The sequence below is a fragment of the Chionomys nivalis genome, chromosome 9 (assembly GCF_950005125.1).
Source record: "Chionomys nivalis chromosome 9, mChiNiv1.1, whole genome shotgun sequence".
NCBI classification, from domain to species: domain Eukaryota; kingdom Metazoa; phylum Chordata; class Mammalia; order Rodentia; family Cricetidae; genus Chionomys; species Chionomys nivalis.
In genome coordinates, this window is record NC_080094.1 from 45,678,321 (window position 1) to 45,695,620 (window position 17,300).

Here is a 17,300-nt window from a genome sequence, read left to right on the forward strand (position 1 = left end):
GTGATTTGCAGACTCGAGAGTCAACGCCGAAGTTTGCACTTTACGCAATGACTCACACACACATCAATGACTGACGTGTGAACCAGGCTGTTGACCAGTGTTTACCTAAACCACAGCAACTGGAATCCACAATCAGCCAAACAAAGCAAAGGCTGCTTATGCTGAAGAGAGGTTATACTATGTGTGACCACTCTCCTCACTGAACCCAGAACTCAGGGCAGTTGGACTTTCACCCTTCTGAGTTTTCCTTTGGGGTCCCCAACAGCTCAACTATAATCCCCTACATCTGCTTTCTTCGACCTCAGCAGAGCTGAAGAATGTTCATGGCAACATCTCTGGTCAGTAGCATCTACTAACTTTTTTTTTTTAAAAAAATATTTATTTATTAAGTATACAATATTCTGTCTGCATATATGCCTACAGGTCAGAAGAGGGCACCAGATCTCATTACAGATGGTTGTGAGCCACCATGTGGTTGCTAGGAATTGAACTCAGGACCTTCAGAAGAGCAGGCAATGCTCTTAACCGCTGAGCCATCTCGCCAGCCCCCAGCATCTACTAACTTTAACAGTCAAACATGTCTATAATACTTTCACATGTGGAGACGGGAAGAAAATCACCCCAGTTGAGAACCACTAGGACTGACAACCAGATTTCTCCCAATACAACTGGGCAAAAAAGAAAAGGGGTGACTTTTAATATGTTTATGCTGCAGTAAATATCAAAACAAACAAGACAACTTAGAAGTAGTTTCCTCAGGAAAGGTGAATGGAAGCAATGGACCGGTCTTTTACTAAAAATCTTACCACTGACTCTTAATATACACATGTAATTTTTAGGAAAAGGCAACACCTATCTCCCAAAATAGGCCAGGGTTCTTACTAGCACGTCTCTACCTACGGTAGCCATTAATAGAGAAGAAAATGCAAACTCCTGCCACCTCCCATCTCTAGGGACTCCTCCTCCTACTTGGTCTGAGTCCATCTTCTATTCTAGAAGGAAAGTTGGGGATGGCACTGTGCTCTTTGTGCTCACAATGTGGAAGGCCTTGGGCTTTCGTGCCATTGAATGACCAAGTATACAAGGCAGGCCCAGCTCTCAGCATGCCCTTCTGACTCTCGGGTCCACCTAAAAATAGTTTGAAGGGGGAAAAAAATTGTTTTCCTTTTTTTCTTTATGAATGCCAGGTTAGTTAATCTTAATTATTTTTAATTGTGTAGGGAGGCCAGAGGCTTCGGATTCTCTAGAGAGGGCAGATGAAAGGGAGGGAGGGAGGGAGGGAGGGAGGGAGGGAGGGAGGGAGGGAGGGAGGGAGGGAGGGAGGGAGGGAGGGAGGGAGGGAGGGGGAAAAAAATAGTAAGATTTAAAAAAAAATAAATATAATTAACTTGGAATGAAACAAAAAGCGGGAGATAGCACTCTTGGGAATCTTACGAGGGGATGGGGCAGTCCTTCCCATTGTACTCCATCATACTGCCAGCCTGAGCCTCGAGCTAATGTCCACTCTCTGCCGAAACTCACCAAGCACTGAAGTGCTCCAAATTAAGGGGAAAACCTGCCACAACGTTCACGGGGACTAAGTATCAACAGCTCAGTGCCTGATGGCAAGGGGGAACATATTTACTGAGAATTCTCCAGGGAAACTGACAAGATAGAAAGGCAGTTAGCTCTTGGGCATAGCCTTCTCCTGGTGTGGTCATGGATTTTATTAAAATATTCTATAAAACTAAATGTCCATTTAATCCCAGCACTCGGGAGGCAGAGGCAGGTGGATCTCTGTGAGTTCGAGGCCAGCCTGGTCTACAAGAGCTAGTTCCAGGACAGGAACCAAAAGCTACGGAGAAACCCTGTCTCGAAAAATCCAAAAAAAAAAAAAAACAAAAAAAAAAAAACAAAAAAAAACCCTAAATGTTCAGTAATTTTCAGAATAGACACCATCAACTTAGTTTACAAAGAAATACATTTTTCATTAATTGTTCTGATGAAGAGCAAAACCCACCATAGCAAGGCTGAAGAACCCCAAACTTTTTTCTCTGCAGTGCCAAAGATTAAACCTGGGGCCTGTGTGTGGCAGGCGAGTATTCTACCTGGGCTCTATCTTCAGGCCTACAAGCAAGAATTCTTAGGTGAATCACATACAACTTCATTTCAGCTTCTCTGTCACCGCAAAGCTAGAGACAATCTATATACAGACCTGTCTGAGGTCTGGGCCACACAACTGCCACACACCAAACTGCTACATGGAGCAACATCACTCAGGGGATCACAGAAAATGAAGAGCAAGGAGCTTGAACTTGGATAGCACCCTCATTCGGGGAAGTGCACTCACCCTCCTAAGAAGGTCATAATGTTGAATGATCAGGACTCTGAAGACTCAATTGAAACAAAAACCACAAGAACAAATTTTCTAAAAACTGTAGGCTTTTTATTCAGTTAGAGGTAGACAGATGAACATGGAAGGCTGTCCCATTGAATTTGCCCAGAGTTCATATCCCACTTCCTTCACCCATCCCACACTGCCAAAAATCTCAAAAGGAAGAATCACAACCGCCAGGAGGCTTTGTCTTCATACTTCTTAGCAACATGTCCATGAGTTGCTTGCAAAGAAGTTCCTATAAATTTTTATTTTCACTGTGCCAAAGTTTCTTGGCCCTCTAATAAGTTCCCTCATATGTCAACAGAACCTGCTACGACCGACAGGGGGGCAGAGTGCCGCGACTATTTCTATGAGAGACTACGAGGGAAGCTTCAGTTACATGTTTGTTAAATCCCTGTGCATGTTGGGGAAGAAGCTGGTGAGGCCAACAAAGCAGAATACGTGCCATTAAATGGCTCTGCCTGGCTGTTTAAAAAGAACCCACGTAAGTTATCTTACAGACAACATTAAAATATAATGGAATTGATGCCTGATACAAAAAGTAGAGAAATATGTACAGGAATTCATAGCCCAGAAGAAAAGGGACCTTAGGATGAACTGATGGAAACCCGGCTATTTTACATAGCTAATTTTGAGACAAGTCATATTTAGCACAAAAGCAATTATAGTGTAAATTACACTTTCCTCCCATGGCTCCCAAACTTTATAACCCTTGTCTGTCTTCGGCAACACTGTGAGCATTCTTCTAGGAACAGGAATGTGTGTGGTGGTCCCAGATGCTGACACAAATTTTGATCCCAGCTTCACACTTACAGGATCATGTATTTGAATATTGCCATGATAGCAGCACTGATAACCCCGGAAATGGGGACAGTGACAAACCAGGCCATAAAAATGTTGCGAAACAGTCTCCAGTCAACAGCCTTCTTGGAGCGGAGCCAGCCGACAGACACAACAGAGCCCACCTGGGAGACACACAGACCAGACAAGTTATCTAACTAGCCACAGGAAGACAAAGGCAATATAGATATTCAACTATCAAATCTGTGCTAAATGTCCTAAAACACAAGACTCCTTTTCTCTGCCCTTTGTAAATTAAAGTTCTGACTTCCTAACGATTGTTCTGGAGAGTGGCTGGTGTGTGGTACAACAAATGCCCTAGCGGAAAGAGTGCCGTGCAGCCCCAGGCTGGACCAGCTTCAGTCCTTTTTAACAAAGTCAGTTTCTTTTCATCATATAATTATGTTGTGGTCACCAAAAAACTTCTTAGAAGTTCAATTGGTTTCTTAGCACTACAGGCCTGAGAGGCTCTAGATGTATGCTTTTACCAGAAGACTGCCCTCACGACAAGTCTCACAAACTTGTTAAACCAGCATATTTACTGCCCTAAGAGACAAGAACCTATCCAGACTAGATGACCAGCTTCTTAGCACACTCTCACACTACAGACTGGCTTCCCGATGGAAGAAAAACACAGAGGAGCTAAGTAAAAAGGAAGCTCAACATACAAACTAATTGGTCAGGAATCACAGCTAGCTCCACCGAGAGAACAGAAATGATTGCAAGTAGACGAACTGCAGAACGTCAGCTTTTATCCACAAGGCCCTGTCTAAGCTTGTCAATTAAGACTTCAACTGTACAAAACTTTCTAAATCAAAGCCATGCATATGAACGGGGCTAGGACAATTTGAGGGGTTCATTCCATTCCACTTACTTTACAGTGTGTTGTGCTGATGGGAAGGCCGATGTTTGATGCGATGACCACAGTGAGGGCAGATGCCAGTTCAATACTGAAGCCACTATTGACACAAAAAGATGCTTGTCAACATTTTAGGTTTTCTGAAAAGCTAACACTACCAAGTAATCTAATCTATATAACAACAAAACCTGACATTTCTCCTCTAACCCTCGAAACCTACTTAAAGAGGACCAACGCTCTAACACCTGAGGATTAAGTACTTCTGGAATTTCATTATTTAAAAAGCTGGGACATGCCAAGCACTGCATCTTTGGGGACAGCAGTGACTGCGGTACACTGCACTGCACGCATCTCTCAGAAGCTGGAGCTCTGTGCTGAGGCAGGCTCCACCTACTCACCTGGAGGGTGTGATTGGTGTCAGGTCCTTCCCCATCGTCTGGATAACTCTTCTTCCCCAAACCCACAGCCCTGTGCAGATGCCAACACCACCATAAAGCAGAAGCCATATCGGGGTTGCCACTTTCGTAGATACATCATTCGTCTCATAGACAAGGTACAAGGCAACCAGAGGACCGATGGCATTGCTACGAGGAAAAGGAGAACAGAAGTGACTTTCTAGAAAGAATCACTTCTTGTCAAGACCCAATCTCTTAATAACTGATGGACTGAACTGTCTAGACCCAGCTTTTCAGCTCATTTAGCAACTGACCCTATAGAAGCCCAACACACGACAAGACAATCACGACTGCGGCGACAGAAGGTGTAGGCAACTGGCCTCTCCTCTACGCACTTAAAGCCTCCGCACAGGCCACAGAAACAAGGCTTGACGACCTTAAGTCCACTCTTCGGGGCAGTCAGTGATTTTAAGTTTTTCATCATTGATGTCTTAATTTACCAAAGACTCAGTTCCCACCCAGAGAGACATTTATCTTGAACAGAAATAAAGCTAAAAACGTTCTTATAATCTGAATGAACTTCCCTTTTGCTTTATTAACCACCACCTCATCCTGTCTAGATTGTCTAGTGTCCCCCAGGAGGCAGAGCACTGTACACAGGAGGGTGAGCAGACTGTTTAAAAAGAGTAAGCAATGCTGAGTCATGTGGACTGACCTGACGTCATTACCACCATGGGCAAATGACCCAAAGCAGGCTGTAAGAATCTGCAGAAACTGGAAGAGGAGGGAGACTTCAGGCTTATCCTGGTCGTACCACTCTTCAAGAGAGCCACTACTCCCTTTTCTGTCACCCAGACCCATCTCAGCCTTAACATTCATGTCCATCTCAGATTCAGAGTGAAGGTCAGACACAGCATTGCAGTAACTGGTGTAACTGTCCATTCGAATCCGCTTCTTAGTATCTGCGTTAGGCCATGTCAACGTCTCCGTCTCTTCCCCCTTCTGTTCACCTTCTTTGGCACGGAAGGAATCCAGGGGCATGCCACATATTGCCATGGTGTAGGACGTGTAGCTGTTATTGCGCCTCAAGGGCTTGTCTCCAGAGTCCCCCATGCAGTCTCCCACCTTGGCCAGATGTAACTTATGGAGCAGCTCTTTGTACAAGCCAGAATCTTTGTGCACGGTGTGATACTGATAGTGGCCACTGGAGTTGATCTGGTTGCTGACAGTTTGGCTGAACTGAACAAGGTTCCCATTAGGCAACTGCACTGCACCTAGCCAAGAGCAAAAATGGAACATTCAATGCAAAGTGCATCAGTCCAGAATAGCAGCCTCTCCACAACCACCACATCAAGAAACCCCGGGGAGTTAACTTACCATTGATGGTACCATCTATGTTGGTCTCCTCCTTCAAGTCCATGGGAAGCCGCTCTCGCTCTGGAGCTTCCTCCAGGTCCCCAAGTTTGAATGACACTGTTCTCTCTTCCACCACAGCCCGAAGAGGCCCAGTGGCACATGGCACCTCAGACACGGGATTCCCGTTCCCAACATCGCCAAGTGACATCTTTGTTTCTTCATGGTCTTCTTTCAAGTTGTTCTTCTTTTCCATTAAAGGACTTTCAGAGGGACTAGACTTTATTTCTCCTAGGAAATAAAGGGGATTTTTGGTTTGACTATACTACTTTGTTCCACATCCTTTTCTATCCACCCCTGAAACTCATCTCAGAATAATAGGTAAGTAAATTCTAGTTAAAAAATTTAAGCTAACATTCCTACCCTCTTTATTATGTCAGGAATTCACCTTTCCCTTGGGAGCAAGCCAGCCACATACCACACCCTCTACTGGGGGAAAGGATGACAAGCTACTGTAAATGGCCAGAGAGTAAATATTTTAGGGTTCTGGTTCATTTCTTGGTTTTTACTTTTATAATTTACAAGCGTAAAACCCTTCTTCGCACTCAGTTATAAAGGGAGTTGAAGGCAGTTGACGAGCTGGGCTAGACTGCTCCAAGGAATCTCCTAACTGTCAGGTCACGAGTGCAGACAGCGGAGCTGTGACAGTCATGCCTAAACAGTTCCGCACCCGGCAGCGTTTCTATCAGGCACATTCACCAACTGGCTCAGGCATCTCACACAAGTACAACATTAAAGTAAGATTTGTCTCTCCTCCCAGACTGAGAAAAAAAGTGAGGTCAGAGTCCTGAAAGCCTCATCCCCACTGTGCATGCGGCACAGCAGACAAGCACAGCTCTGGGCAGCTCCTCAGTTCAGCTGCAATGACGCAGCATTCTAACAACACTGCAGTCTACGCATCCCGCACTGCTGGGAATCGGCAAACTAACTTTCCGTACACTGAAAGGACAGAATCGGGTTCTTCTAAGTTATCTTAGCAACTAAGAAAACAAAGACTAGTTAGGGCTAGTACCAATAAAAACTTCCTCAGTATTTAAATGAAACCACAAAAACAGTTCTGTAATAACCTAAGAGATTACTTATCCCTAAAACTGTTTACTTCTATATGTTACAGCTCGAGCACGAGGACTATGTGTATGGCTGTGCATCTGCACTATGCAGTGGATATTGCTACACACATAACACATACATCTAAGCTGAGTATACACAGACAGCTGAGGCAAATTTCTCTATCAAAACTACTGTGTACCTACCCTTAGTCACATATTCTTAAGGGCTAGGTCTCAGGCCACTTTTAGTCCATTTAAAACCCCTGTGTTGTCAGTCTGCTCAAACAGTGTACTCTTACAGGTGAGAGAGGGAGGTAGAGGGGAAGGGAGGGTAGGGTAGAGGGAGAACACTACTAAACTGTATTACTTACGTTCGATTTTTCTCTTCATCCTGGGACATACAAAGAACCAGACGAAAAGGGCACTGAAAACTGCACATCCCACCGAGATGAGGATGGTACCCCACAGAGGAAGTTTGTCAAAGCCCAGCACTACGAGATAAAATGGTGCATCTTGAAAACCCCAGGGCAACAGCCCCCTGCAACAACGTGTAAACCCTCCTGAGGGGAAGGAGGGCTTCCTCAAGTTAGCCCATCACCCTTGACAGCTGCTGCCATTCCGGAGTCTCATGAGGTTAGTGGCTATATAGACCATGGAGAAAACCCCAAGGACCAGCTTATACCCACAGCAACCAGGCCCACTGAACACTTGATGGACACGTGTACTGTGCTTCTTCATGCTCTTGGCCCCACAGATGTAAGAGTCTCTACAACCTGAAGCTATAAAACCAACCAAGTATCCCTTTCTCCACCCAGCTTCTCACTCTAACTGCCACACACTACACTTACACATGACCTATTTTAACACTTAGGGTCACGCTGACACAACTATGGAAGTTGTCACGTTCACTGGAGCAGGCAGCCTTCAGAGAAACTGTGCAAAAGTATCATCATGCTAACAGACTTGTTCTCCAATATTTTCACCTTGGATCTCAGGATCAGCAGTGCTGGTTAGAATCAGCTTACCACTGGCATACAGGCACCTGGGGCTGCCGGGCTGCACTAAAGTCAGGACCACTTCACATTAATGAAACCCGGGGCACCACTGCCTGCTTGTCCTTCCCACAGCAGCTGAGTACCTGCACTTGGTTCACTTGATTCTGCTTACTGCATATTGAGTTACTTATAAAATGGAAACATTATTGTTCCATTAAAACCTTTTAAGCCAGGGTTGTAGCTCAGCCTAGCTTGCATAAGGCCCTAGAGCCAATCCCCAGCACTGTAAGAGACAAAATACTAAACTAGCCTTTAAGAATTGGACATAAACTGAGATCCTTCAGAACTGAAGTTCTGTGGTGACTACCAGTCTTTAAGTTCTGCTTTCAATTGTGATCATGCAGTTAGTCATACAAAGTAAAATACAAATGAGGTTTCATCAGTCTCTATCACAATTTAAATTAAATGTGCCCACTTTCCAAGCCAAAGGGAATAAAAGGACTGGTTTTCTTTATACATGAACCATAAAGGACAAAACAAAAATAGCAAAGCTCTTGCATCAAAGCCAGTCCTGTCATAAAATATTGACATTTCAAGAACAAAAATGTTAGAACTATTCTACTAGCTGTTTGTTTTGCTGAGTGACTTACTACATAATTTCAGTAGTAACTCAGAGGTAGAACCAATTAAGGGGTCACAAGTATTAAAATCCTTTAAGAAGTGAGATGTGAGCATGTATTACATAAGTAAAATCCCTATGCTACCTTTCTATTCACACACACGGACACGGGGGTGCCTTGGGCAGCACACAATCTTTCTTCTTCCCACAGATTAGTTAGAAGAGTAAGTGTAGTAACTGTCTAGGTTCTTATGCAATGAAGAACCAGCACGCCAGATGAGCCTGGGTACAGAACTGTACTGCTCTGACTCATAAGGTCCAAGCTATCAATTTCTCAGCTGCCATAAGTGAATTCTTTCCTTCCCTTAGTCCCACTAGGAAAGCAAACAACACCTGAACTTTATATCCTCTCAAATGCTTCCCCTTAGCTGCAGAAATTTTTCTTCCAGCTTAGACCAGGTATTCAACTCTTCTCATTCAAGTAAATTCAAACTGATAAATTAGAAACTGAAATTGCTCCAGTTGGGAGAGAAAAATGACACCCAATGACCAGTTCTAAATGACAGGTTATTGAAGAACAGGTTAACTAATGACTCTTCAATAGTTGAGGCCAGTATCAATTCCAGCATTTTTGGCATAGATACGACAAAGGGAGGGGAGAAGGTCATATTATCAGTGGATCCTGTGAAGACTAAAGAGGAAAGGTCTGTAGTGATTTAGAATCTGAGCAGGTCTCTTTGGTTGAAAACTATCTAGGTTAACTCAGCATACACTAGCCTGCAGCCTTCTGAAATGGGCGCAGGCCAGCCACCTTCTAGGAGATTTCAGCCCTGTAAAGCAAAAAGGGGTAAATTGGGCATTTAATGCAAGTTTTGTAAATAACCTTAAATTCACATGTAAATATCTTGATTTGTACTTACACGGTGCTCCAGTATACATAATGGAAAAGAGGTTTATTCCAATTGTGCAGGCATAAAAAATCGGTAAAGCACGTAAGCCATTAGGAACTGGATCTGCCTGTAAAACATTAAGATCAGTATCTTAAAAGTTGTAAAATGTAGATCCATTTCCATAGCACACTGTGGCAAGGCATGCTGTGGAATCATGGTGCTAACAGCCTCCTGCCTAATTTCTACAAAGGCAAGTGAGCTTTCTCCTGCATTTGCTCCCTAAAAGAAAGTGAATATCACCTTCTATCCATAGGTAACATTTTCTTCCTATTCTTAATAACAAGGATGAGATTGATATGCCAAATAATCACTTCCTTTGAATTATCCAAAGTCCATCTGTAAACCTGAACACGGGACCCAGGCTGTACTGTACTGAAGAGATAAACAGAACAAGTTAAAATACTCATTTCCTGATGTTCTACCTCCAAAATTAAAAATAAATGTGCAGGCTATATACAACCATCTCATAATACACAGACACATACATATGTATGTGTATATATATATGTATATATACATACATATGTATGTATATATACATATAGATATATATCTCAGTGTGGCATAAGGCTTTATTAAAGTGCAAAGCTAAATCAGTTATGAACACAGTCATCCATTCAGTCAAGTGACTGTCAAGACTGTTTAGGGTCCTGAAGTAGAGGAGGGACCAGACCAAGTCCCCATTTTCACATAACTGAGTGTCATATTTTACTATACAGTAACACGCTGACAAACACGTCAAAGAAAAAAAACAGGCAAGAGGATGCTGATGGAGAAGTTTGGGAGTGAGGCTGACATAAGAACGTCTCAGAGTATAAGTGTAAGCCACCTGTCCACTAGTGGGTGGGGTGGGCAGGGATATAAGCAAAGACCCCAAGGCAAAGCTGTGAGACTTTAAGACTCACCAAAGGTTGGTGTCACTGAAAATGAAAACCGGTCCCTTTACAACAAGCATGCGCTACCGATAATCCCACAGAAAAACCTCCAAGTCAAACACTTAAAAGAACGAAACACGGACCCTCCAGAAAAGCCAAACCTTCAGTACAAAAGTTTAAAGCTATCCTGTCACAGTTCCACGAACATCCTAAGGACAAGACAGAGGTGAAGACCCAAATGGGATTCTGAAGTTAAGACTTTGGGGAGAGGGAGGGGTGGCTTAAAAATCAGTGCCGGTAAAGAAAAAGCACAAAGCCCCACATAAAGGACGGCTTTTCAAATCAGTATAGACCCTCACTGAAAAACAGGACACTAACAGTGAGACACCAGACCAGAAACAGCCTACAGAACCCATGACTCACCCCTGAGTAACTGAATAGCTGCAGGCCACACCTAAAGGCAGACAAAAGTCTGAGGTAGACAAGCAAACCCAGGGTTTCAAGAAAATTCTGTAGACATTAGGGAGGGACTCTCCTACCAAATTTTCAAAAGCTATTTAGTAATTGACTCATCAGATAACAAGCTACCTACATTGTGTATTTTCTTCATTGGGGTCAAAAGGTGGACAAGGTGCTATATACCTGTAACACCAGCACTGAACTTGGTGAAGACACTCCTACCCCCGAGTTCAAAGTCAACCTGCGCTACAGACTTAATGGAAAATATCAATAAATTTAAAATAAAGAGTATATAGCTTGGGATAGAGTAGGGAATGGCTAATCTTAATACACTGTGAAATACACTAACTGGTTAAAAAAAAACTTGTTAGAGTCAAGAAAAATGATAAAAATAGGGACGGTCTCTCCCTTCTAGCCTCCTCCCAGTTCTTCCCAAGAGGTAACTAGGCTAGTGATTTTCATAAAATGGTTTTCTATCATGTGACCTATTTGTCTTTTACATACAATGATAGAGATAAAGCCAGCTATGCACCAGGTCTTTCAGTCAAGTCAACAGACTTCTGGGAACTATTTTGAGCCCAATCTATGAAGGAATGAGACCAAGAATTTCAAGCTTTACTTGGAAATTACGTGAATATACCTCACTCAGTTATATAGAGGGAGACAAGAAGGGGTCCCTCTTCTGTTACTGAGAGACTGTGACCAAATGACAGGAGAGGGGAGGAAACTCAAAGTCAACAATGTATTAGACATCCATCATTCTTGATCATGCCCATTGCATACTCTTATAAAAAATATTCTCTAAGCTGAGAGTAGGGGCACACCAGTAATTCAAGAACTTGGGGGGATGAATGCAGGAGGACCAGAAGTTCAAGGCCAGTCTGGGCTACATGAGCTCACAAAATAGAATAGTTAACATAGCCAACTTGAACTCCCAGTACCATGCCATACATCCTCAATGAGAGGTTCTGGACACTGAGAAATCCCTCTTTGCACCTCTGTTCCCCACTCAGGGAATGACTGAGACCAGCGAAGAAGAGGCTCATCAGAATCAGAATGATCTATTTCCCAATAATCACAGGGGCCAGCATAAACCTTCATAGAAAAGGAATCCAAACAACATCCAATTAATTATTCTGGTTTTCTGGCACACTGAGAGAGATACATGGCTCTAACAGGAACACTAAACTTGGATTACTAAGTACTCATGGGAATCAAATTACCATATACTACACTTAGGGGAATGGGCAGACCGCTTATTCTACCTGCTTGCTGGATGCAAGAATACCATCAAGCATCAGTGAACTGTTTACTCAGTCACACTGTGACAAGCCAGAGATGTTTCCTTTTTTATTTGCTAATACTAGTATTATTAATTAATCAGTTAATTTCCTCACAGCCCAATCAGCTTCCCCTCCCTCCTCTCCTCCTCTTTCAGAAATGTGCAGGCCTTCCATGTATATCAGTCAGTGGCAAATCGAGCTGTAGCTACGTAGGAGAGAGGTGCCTAAAGCAACCCAGGAGAAAGGGTCCCAAGAGCAGCCAACAGAGTCAGAGACCGCCCCTGCTCCCACTATTAGGAGACCCACAAGAAGACCAAGCCAGTCCCATGCAAGTTCTCAGGTTCAGTCTCTGTGAGCCCCCATGAGCCCAGATATTTCTAATGCTCAACATGTTAAACATGTTCTGCCAGACACGTGATGGTGAGTATATTGAATCAGGAAGGAGTCAGGGAAGGACTTTTATTGAAGTAACATAGACATGCATCATTCCCCGGAGACTCTCAGAACTAGATCAAGAAGTAGGGTCTAAACATACTCTTTCCACCATGATAAGGTTCCTACCTCCCCTCAGATTTCTAAAGGTTAGGGACTTCTAAAAGAACGTAACAAAGGACTCTTAAGAGCCTTTCAACCTAGAAAATAGGACAACTCTGTCTCCTGAGAGAAATTCATTTATTCTTTCTGTAATTCAGTCCAGTGCCAACATAATCCCTTGTTGTCTACATTTACTGAGGAGCAAGGATCAGACTCCATGATTAAAAAAAAAAAAAATGCCACTAGGTCTCTCAAAAGGGTTTTTCAAATAGTGAGAAAATTCAATGACTACCTCAAATTTTAAAGCAAAGCAAAACAAAACAAAACAAAAAACCCACCTAACAACCTGTCTTACCTGCTCTTTCTACCTGAGAAAGCAGAGGCCCTACAAGTAGGGGCCTCATCTAGAAGCTTCTGCGCAGTTAGTAATCAGCAGGGGAGAGACCTATTGAAGCAGCAGCTTATAAAAGCACAGGATACTGTGACACATTGAACTCAATGGTTACAATTCCAATCGTCCTGAACGTAACAGTGGTTTAGATAAGGTAGGAACCTGTTCAAGGCTAGACAAAGCTCCCTTCAACAAATGCCCTTATTTCTCACTCCCAGTCTCTCCTATTCTTGGCAGCCCATAGAACTACCCAGTTTTTCCTCCCTGAATGCCCTCTGGGGTATTAAAAACTTGCTTCTTTCACAGAAAGCCACAACATACAGGAGGTACAGAACAAAGAACTTTTTAGCTTTCCAAAGCCACATACTTACATAGCACTCACATCTGAAAGAATACCAGGGAGTCTGAACAAGACTGAATGACTCACGAGAGGTCGTAAGTAGAAAGGTTACCTTACGGAGGATGAATGCACGAACAAGGAAGAATAAAATTCCAGACATAATACCAGAAAGCAGTGGAGAGACGAACCAAGACATCACTGGAATAGAACACAAAGTCAAGTGTCAAGCAATGAAACTAAGGAAACGTGCTTCTGAAATGTTAGGTATTCCGTTTCTGATACTCTTAACTGTGACCCCTACTTTACACCACGCACTCACTCCCCATACACAGTATTATAGAAACACATGACAAGAATAAGACCTAAACCATTCAGAACTTAAACATACCAATTTTTATCAGTTCAGACCACTTGACGCCCTTTTGCCCCTGGGCCACGAGGGAGAAACCTATGGTTGCGCCGACAATACAATGGGTTCCAGAAATGGGGAGCTTCAAAAACGAAGCCACTAGTTGCCACACAGCAGAACCTGAAAGAAAATCAATAAAATTTAGTTGGGATAAATGGCAAAACCCCGTTATGTAAGCAGCACATTCCCATGAAAGTAAGCGGAAAAGGCTGAGGACAAAAAAAGGAACCATCCCAAGACACAAATTGGTTCTGGCACTGGCAAGAACAGAAGGCATAACAAGAACTTACCAAACATAGCACTGACGGAGCCAGCCATGAGCAAGCCTTGAGTTACGTTGTACATCTCCACATCAATCAAACCCTTCCGGATGGTCTCACTCACTTTGGCCCCCAGCAAGGCGGAGCCCACAGTTTCGAAAATGCTAGCTAGGATGCAGGCTTGCTTGAGAGTCACTACACCTGAGCCCACAGCCGTACCGAACGAATTTGCTACATCATTGGCTCCCACGGAGAATGCCAAGACAAACGCAATGATGAAGCCCAGGATGAGCATCCATAGTTTGTCATCCACCACCGGAGCAGAAGCGGTAACGGCGGCTAGAGTACTAGTAATCGGTGCCACGGTAGATGCCATTTTCTAGTGTAGTGGTTCTTTAATTACTGCGCGGCTTTCAAGATGTGTAAACGGAATGAGGTATCAAAATGCTATAATAAATAGTATATATTATATAAAATTAAATACTGTAAACTACGGCACAGAAACCGAGCTGGGGAGTTACTGCTATACGTTGCGTATGGACGTCTGTTGTCTGGGGTTTCTTTGGCTCTGGAGGGCTACAAGCACGGAGCAGAATTCCATGGCGGATTAAAGAAAGGACGCAAGTTCATCCTGGGGGAACGAAGTGGGAGAAAATAACAATAGCGGCGCATCCCTGGCAAGGAAGCAGCCCAGAACTCCGCAGTGCCCTCCGCCCGCTACTTCGGTCCTCTGACCCCGAAAGGATGTGCGCGGTGGAACACATGGCGATCTCGATGAGCTCGCTCCCTCCCCCGCCCCGCGTGCCCCGCCCCACGCTTCCAGTTCAGTCTCCGGCCGCCGGCCCGCGCGCGCCCTCCGTGGAAGACCGGAAAAAGGCCATTCCCGCGCGCGCGCCTGCCCGAGGACCGCCGAAAAGGCCCGCGGAAGGGTGCGGCGGGCGGCAGCGCCGCGGGGATCCCACAGCTCGCAACTCCCCAGCCGCCCGCCAGCTTCCCTCGCCCCGGGCCCGCTCCAGAGAAGAAAGAACCCTTGCAAGGGTTGCCGCGCCGCCACTCACCAAAGGAAACAGAAGACCGATCGGAGACCAGGAGAACGGGGCTGAGGCTGGCTGGAGCCACGGACGCACAGCCCGGGACGGCAGCACCCGGAACGACACGAAAGGGCTCGCCACCCACTCGGAAGCAGCCGCGGGCACCTCAGAAAGAAATAGCGCAGCGCGCGCCGGCGGCCATCACTCTAGCGAGCACCCCGCCGGCCCCTATTTATAGCCCGCTCCGCGCCCCACGTGACCTGCCGAGCCTCGCGCCCGCCCGAAGCCCCACCTCCGACGTGACGCAGCCACAGGCTGGTCGGGCGCGCCTGGCCGGGTGAGGTAGTCCACTGCTCTGATTGGTCCGGACACCGCCTAGGCTCCGCCCCCAGAGGGGAGCTGGTCCACGTGGGACTGGCCGGCCTCCTCCCCGCAGCCTCGCCCAGGTTCTCCTGTCTGTGCTGGCCACGCCGGGTGGTAGCGGGCGGGGACAGAGGGGGAGTCTGGCCCGGGCTCTCAGGTCGCCACGCTGGGACTCAGAGGCCGCAAGCAAGGTCGTTCTGAGTTTCTCCCACGCGGGCTCGGGTCAGCTGTGTGGCGACGCGGAAGAGCTCGTGTGCTGGGACCTGCCCTTGGCCGGACCCGAGCGGCTCCTCGCCCTCACGTGGCCGCCTCGCTCCTGCAGTCATGCTCTTGGGTGAAAATGGAAAGATTCCGGAGTCACGAGGACAGGCTTGCGTTCCCAGTTGTGGCACTGCGCTGAGGGAGAGCCGTGGGTCGGTAGTGACTCCGCGGCGGACCTGCGGTTTCAGAGCCCCGGCTGTGGCGCAGCGGGGAGGGTTGTTGCGTCGGACTGGAATTCTGACTCTTAATTGCTGCAGTGTGTCACCTTGAACAAACCCTAGGTCTCTCAGACCGAGTGCTCAAGAACGTGAAATACTAGCAAGTGTGAGAGGAGACCGGTGGACGGGTTAGGATTGTGTAAAACACAGCAAAGATGCATTTCCTGTCTGCTCATCGGGGCTTGTGGCGACAGGCAGTACTAATTCAGGTATTCTGGTTACAAGTTCTTACCCAGGAAAAGCCATATGAGCTAAGATACAAGCATGTGACTGGAATTCATAGGTCTTCAGGAAATGTTCATTTCCTCGTTACTTTTTCCTGAATGTGCCTGTTTTAGAACGTAGGGAAAGGTGAGGGAGGATGTCCTTTCGCGTCCTGAAAGTTTTCCCATCCTTTTGAAATAAAGGTTGCTTCCTGGCCCCCTGCGTGGTATGCGGCATTACGTTAGTTATGCGCATTTGGCTTTTCGTTTTATTGCCTGAGAGATTTAAGTCATAAGGGTTATAGTGATAGTTAAATATTCCAGCCAGAACTAGCTGGTTTAGAATGCCCTTTTAAAACCCTGCAGTTTTATCATCTCCAAAGGTAGGGCACCGAATAGCAGAAAAAAAAAAAAAAAGATGTTGTAAATCAGAACATCCCCTGAGTGTCCTCTGACCTATCTTCTGGTAGACTCAGAATCGTGTAGTATGGACAGGTCTGTTGACCCCAAGGTCATAGCTGGAAACCAAAGTTCATGTTCCAGGACACTGACCCTGGAGTGTAATTCCGGCACCTTCAAATACAACACTCTCCGTTCTTACTTCATTCCAAGGTTATAAAACATCGAATACAAGGACTGGTTTGTTAAAGGCTGTTAGTGTTCTGCCAGTTAAAACAATTTTTAAAGTAATTATTTGTGAGGAAATTGCTCATGACTTCCCACTGTTTCTGACGTGTTTTGCTTCAGTCTGTTCATGGTCATGCTTTTGCCTCTTGAAATTGAGACAACAGAGGTGAGGGAGGCAGCCATGGTAAGGTCCACTGAGGGACAAGAGCAGACTCCTGAGGCAGAGTTTAAGATGTGGAGAAGTGGCTGTGGTTCCGAGAGGCTGCAGTATTCTGAGACCTGGCCTTATGTTGACTGGTAACACTGTACTTTCAGGCAGAGGAAATTTTCTCTGTCTCAGGAGAGTGTTTTTATGGGTGGTGGAGGGGGAGGATCATGAGATGGGTTTTGGAGGGTTTTGTTTTTGTTTGGTTTGGTTTTTTGTTTGCTTGTTTTTGCTTTTTTCGGTTTTTTAATTTTTTTTTTTTTTTTTTTTTTTTTTTTTTTTTTTTTGAGGCAGGGTCGCACTGTGTTGTTCTGGCTCTCTTGGAACTCACTCTGTAGACCAGC

The 17,300-nt window shown here is 45.2% G+C and overlaps 1 protein-coding gene across 2 annotated transcripts; it reads right to left on the reverse strand.

The window, feature by feature from the left end:
• Positions 1-2,414: 2,414 nt before the first annotated feature.
• Positions 2,415-15,261, reverse strand: Slc20a1 (solute carrier family 20 member 1). Of its 2 annotated transcripts, XM_057780387.1 has the most exons (11): positions 15,107-15,261; positions 14,079-14,679; positions 13,768-13,908; positions 13,492-13,577; positions 9,468-9,564; positions 7,305-7,424; positions 5,849-6,115; positions 5,187-5,745; positions 4,475-4,660; positions 4,092-4,176; positions 2,415-3,342 (listed from the first exon to the last, which is right to left on the reverse strand). In XM_057780387.1, the coding sequence occupies exons 2-11, from the start codon at positions 14,422-14,424 to the stop codon at positions 3,187-3,189; spliced, it is 2,043 nt and encodes a 680-aa protein (XP_057636370.1). In that variant the 5' UTR covers positions 14,425-14,679; positions 15,107-15,261; the 3' UTR covers positions 2,415-3,186. The 2 variants fall into 2 exon arrangements, with proteins under 2 accessions (XP_057636370.1, XP_057636371.1); XM_057780388.1 differs by lacking the exons at positions 2,415-3,342; positions 4,092-4,176; positions 4,475-4,660; positions 5,187-5,745; positions 5,849-6,115 and having other exon boundaries at positions 7,340-9,377; positions 15,107-15,245.
• Between the last annotated feature and the right edge of the window lie 2,039 nt (positions 15,262-17,300).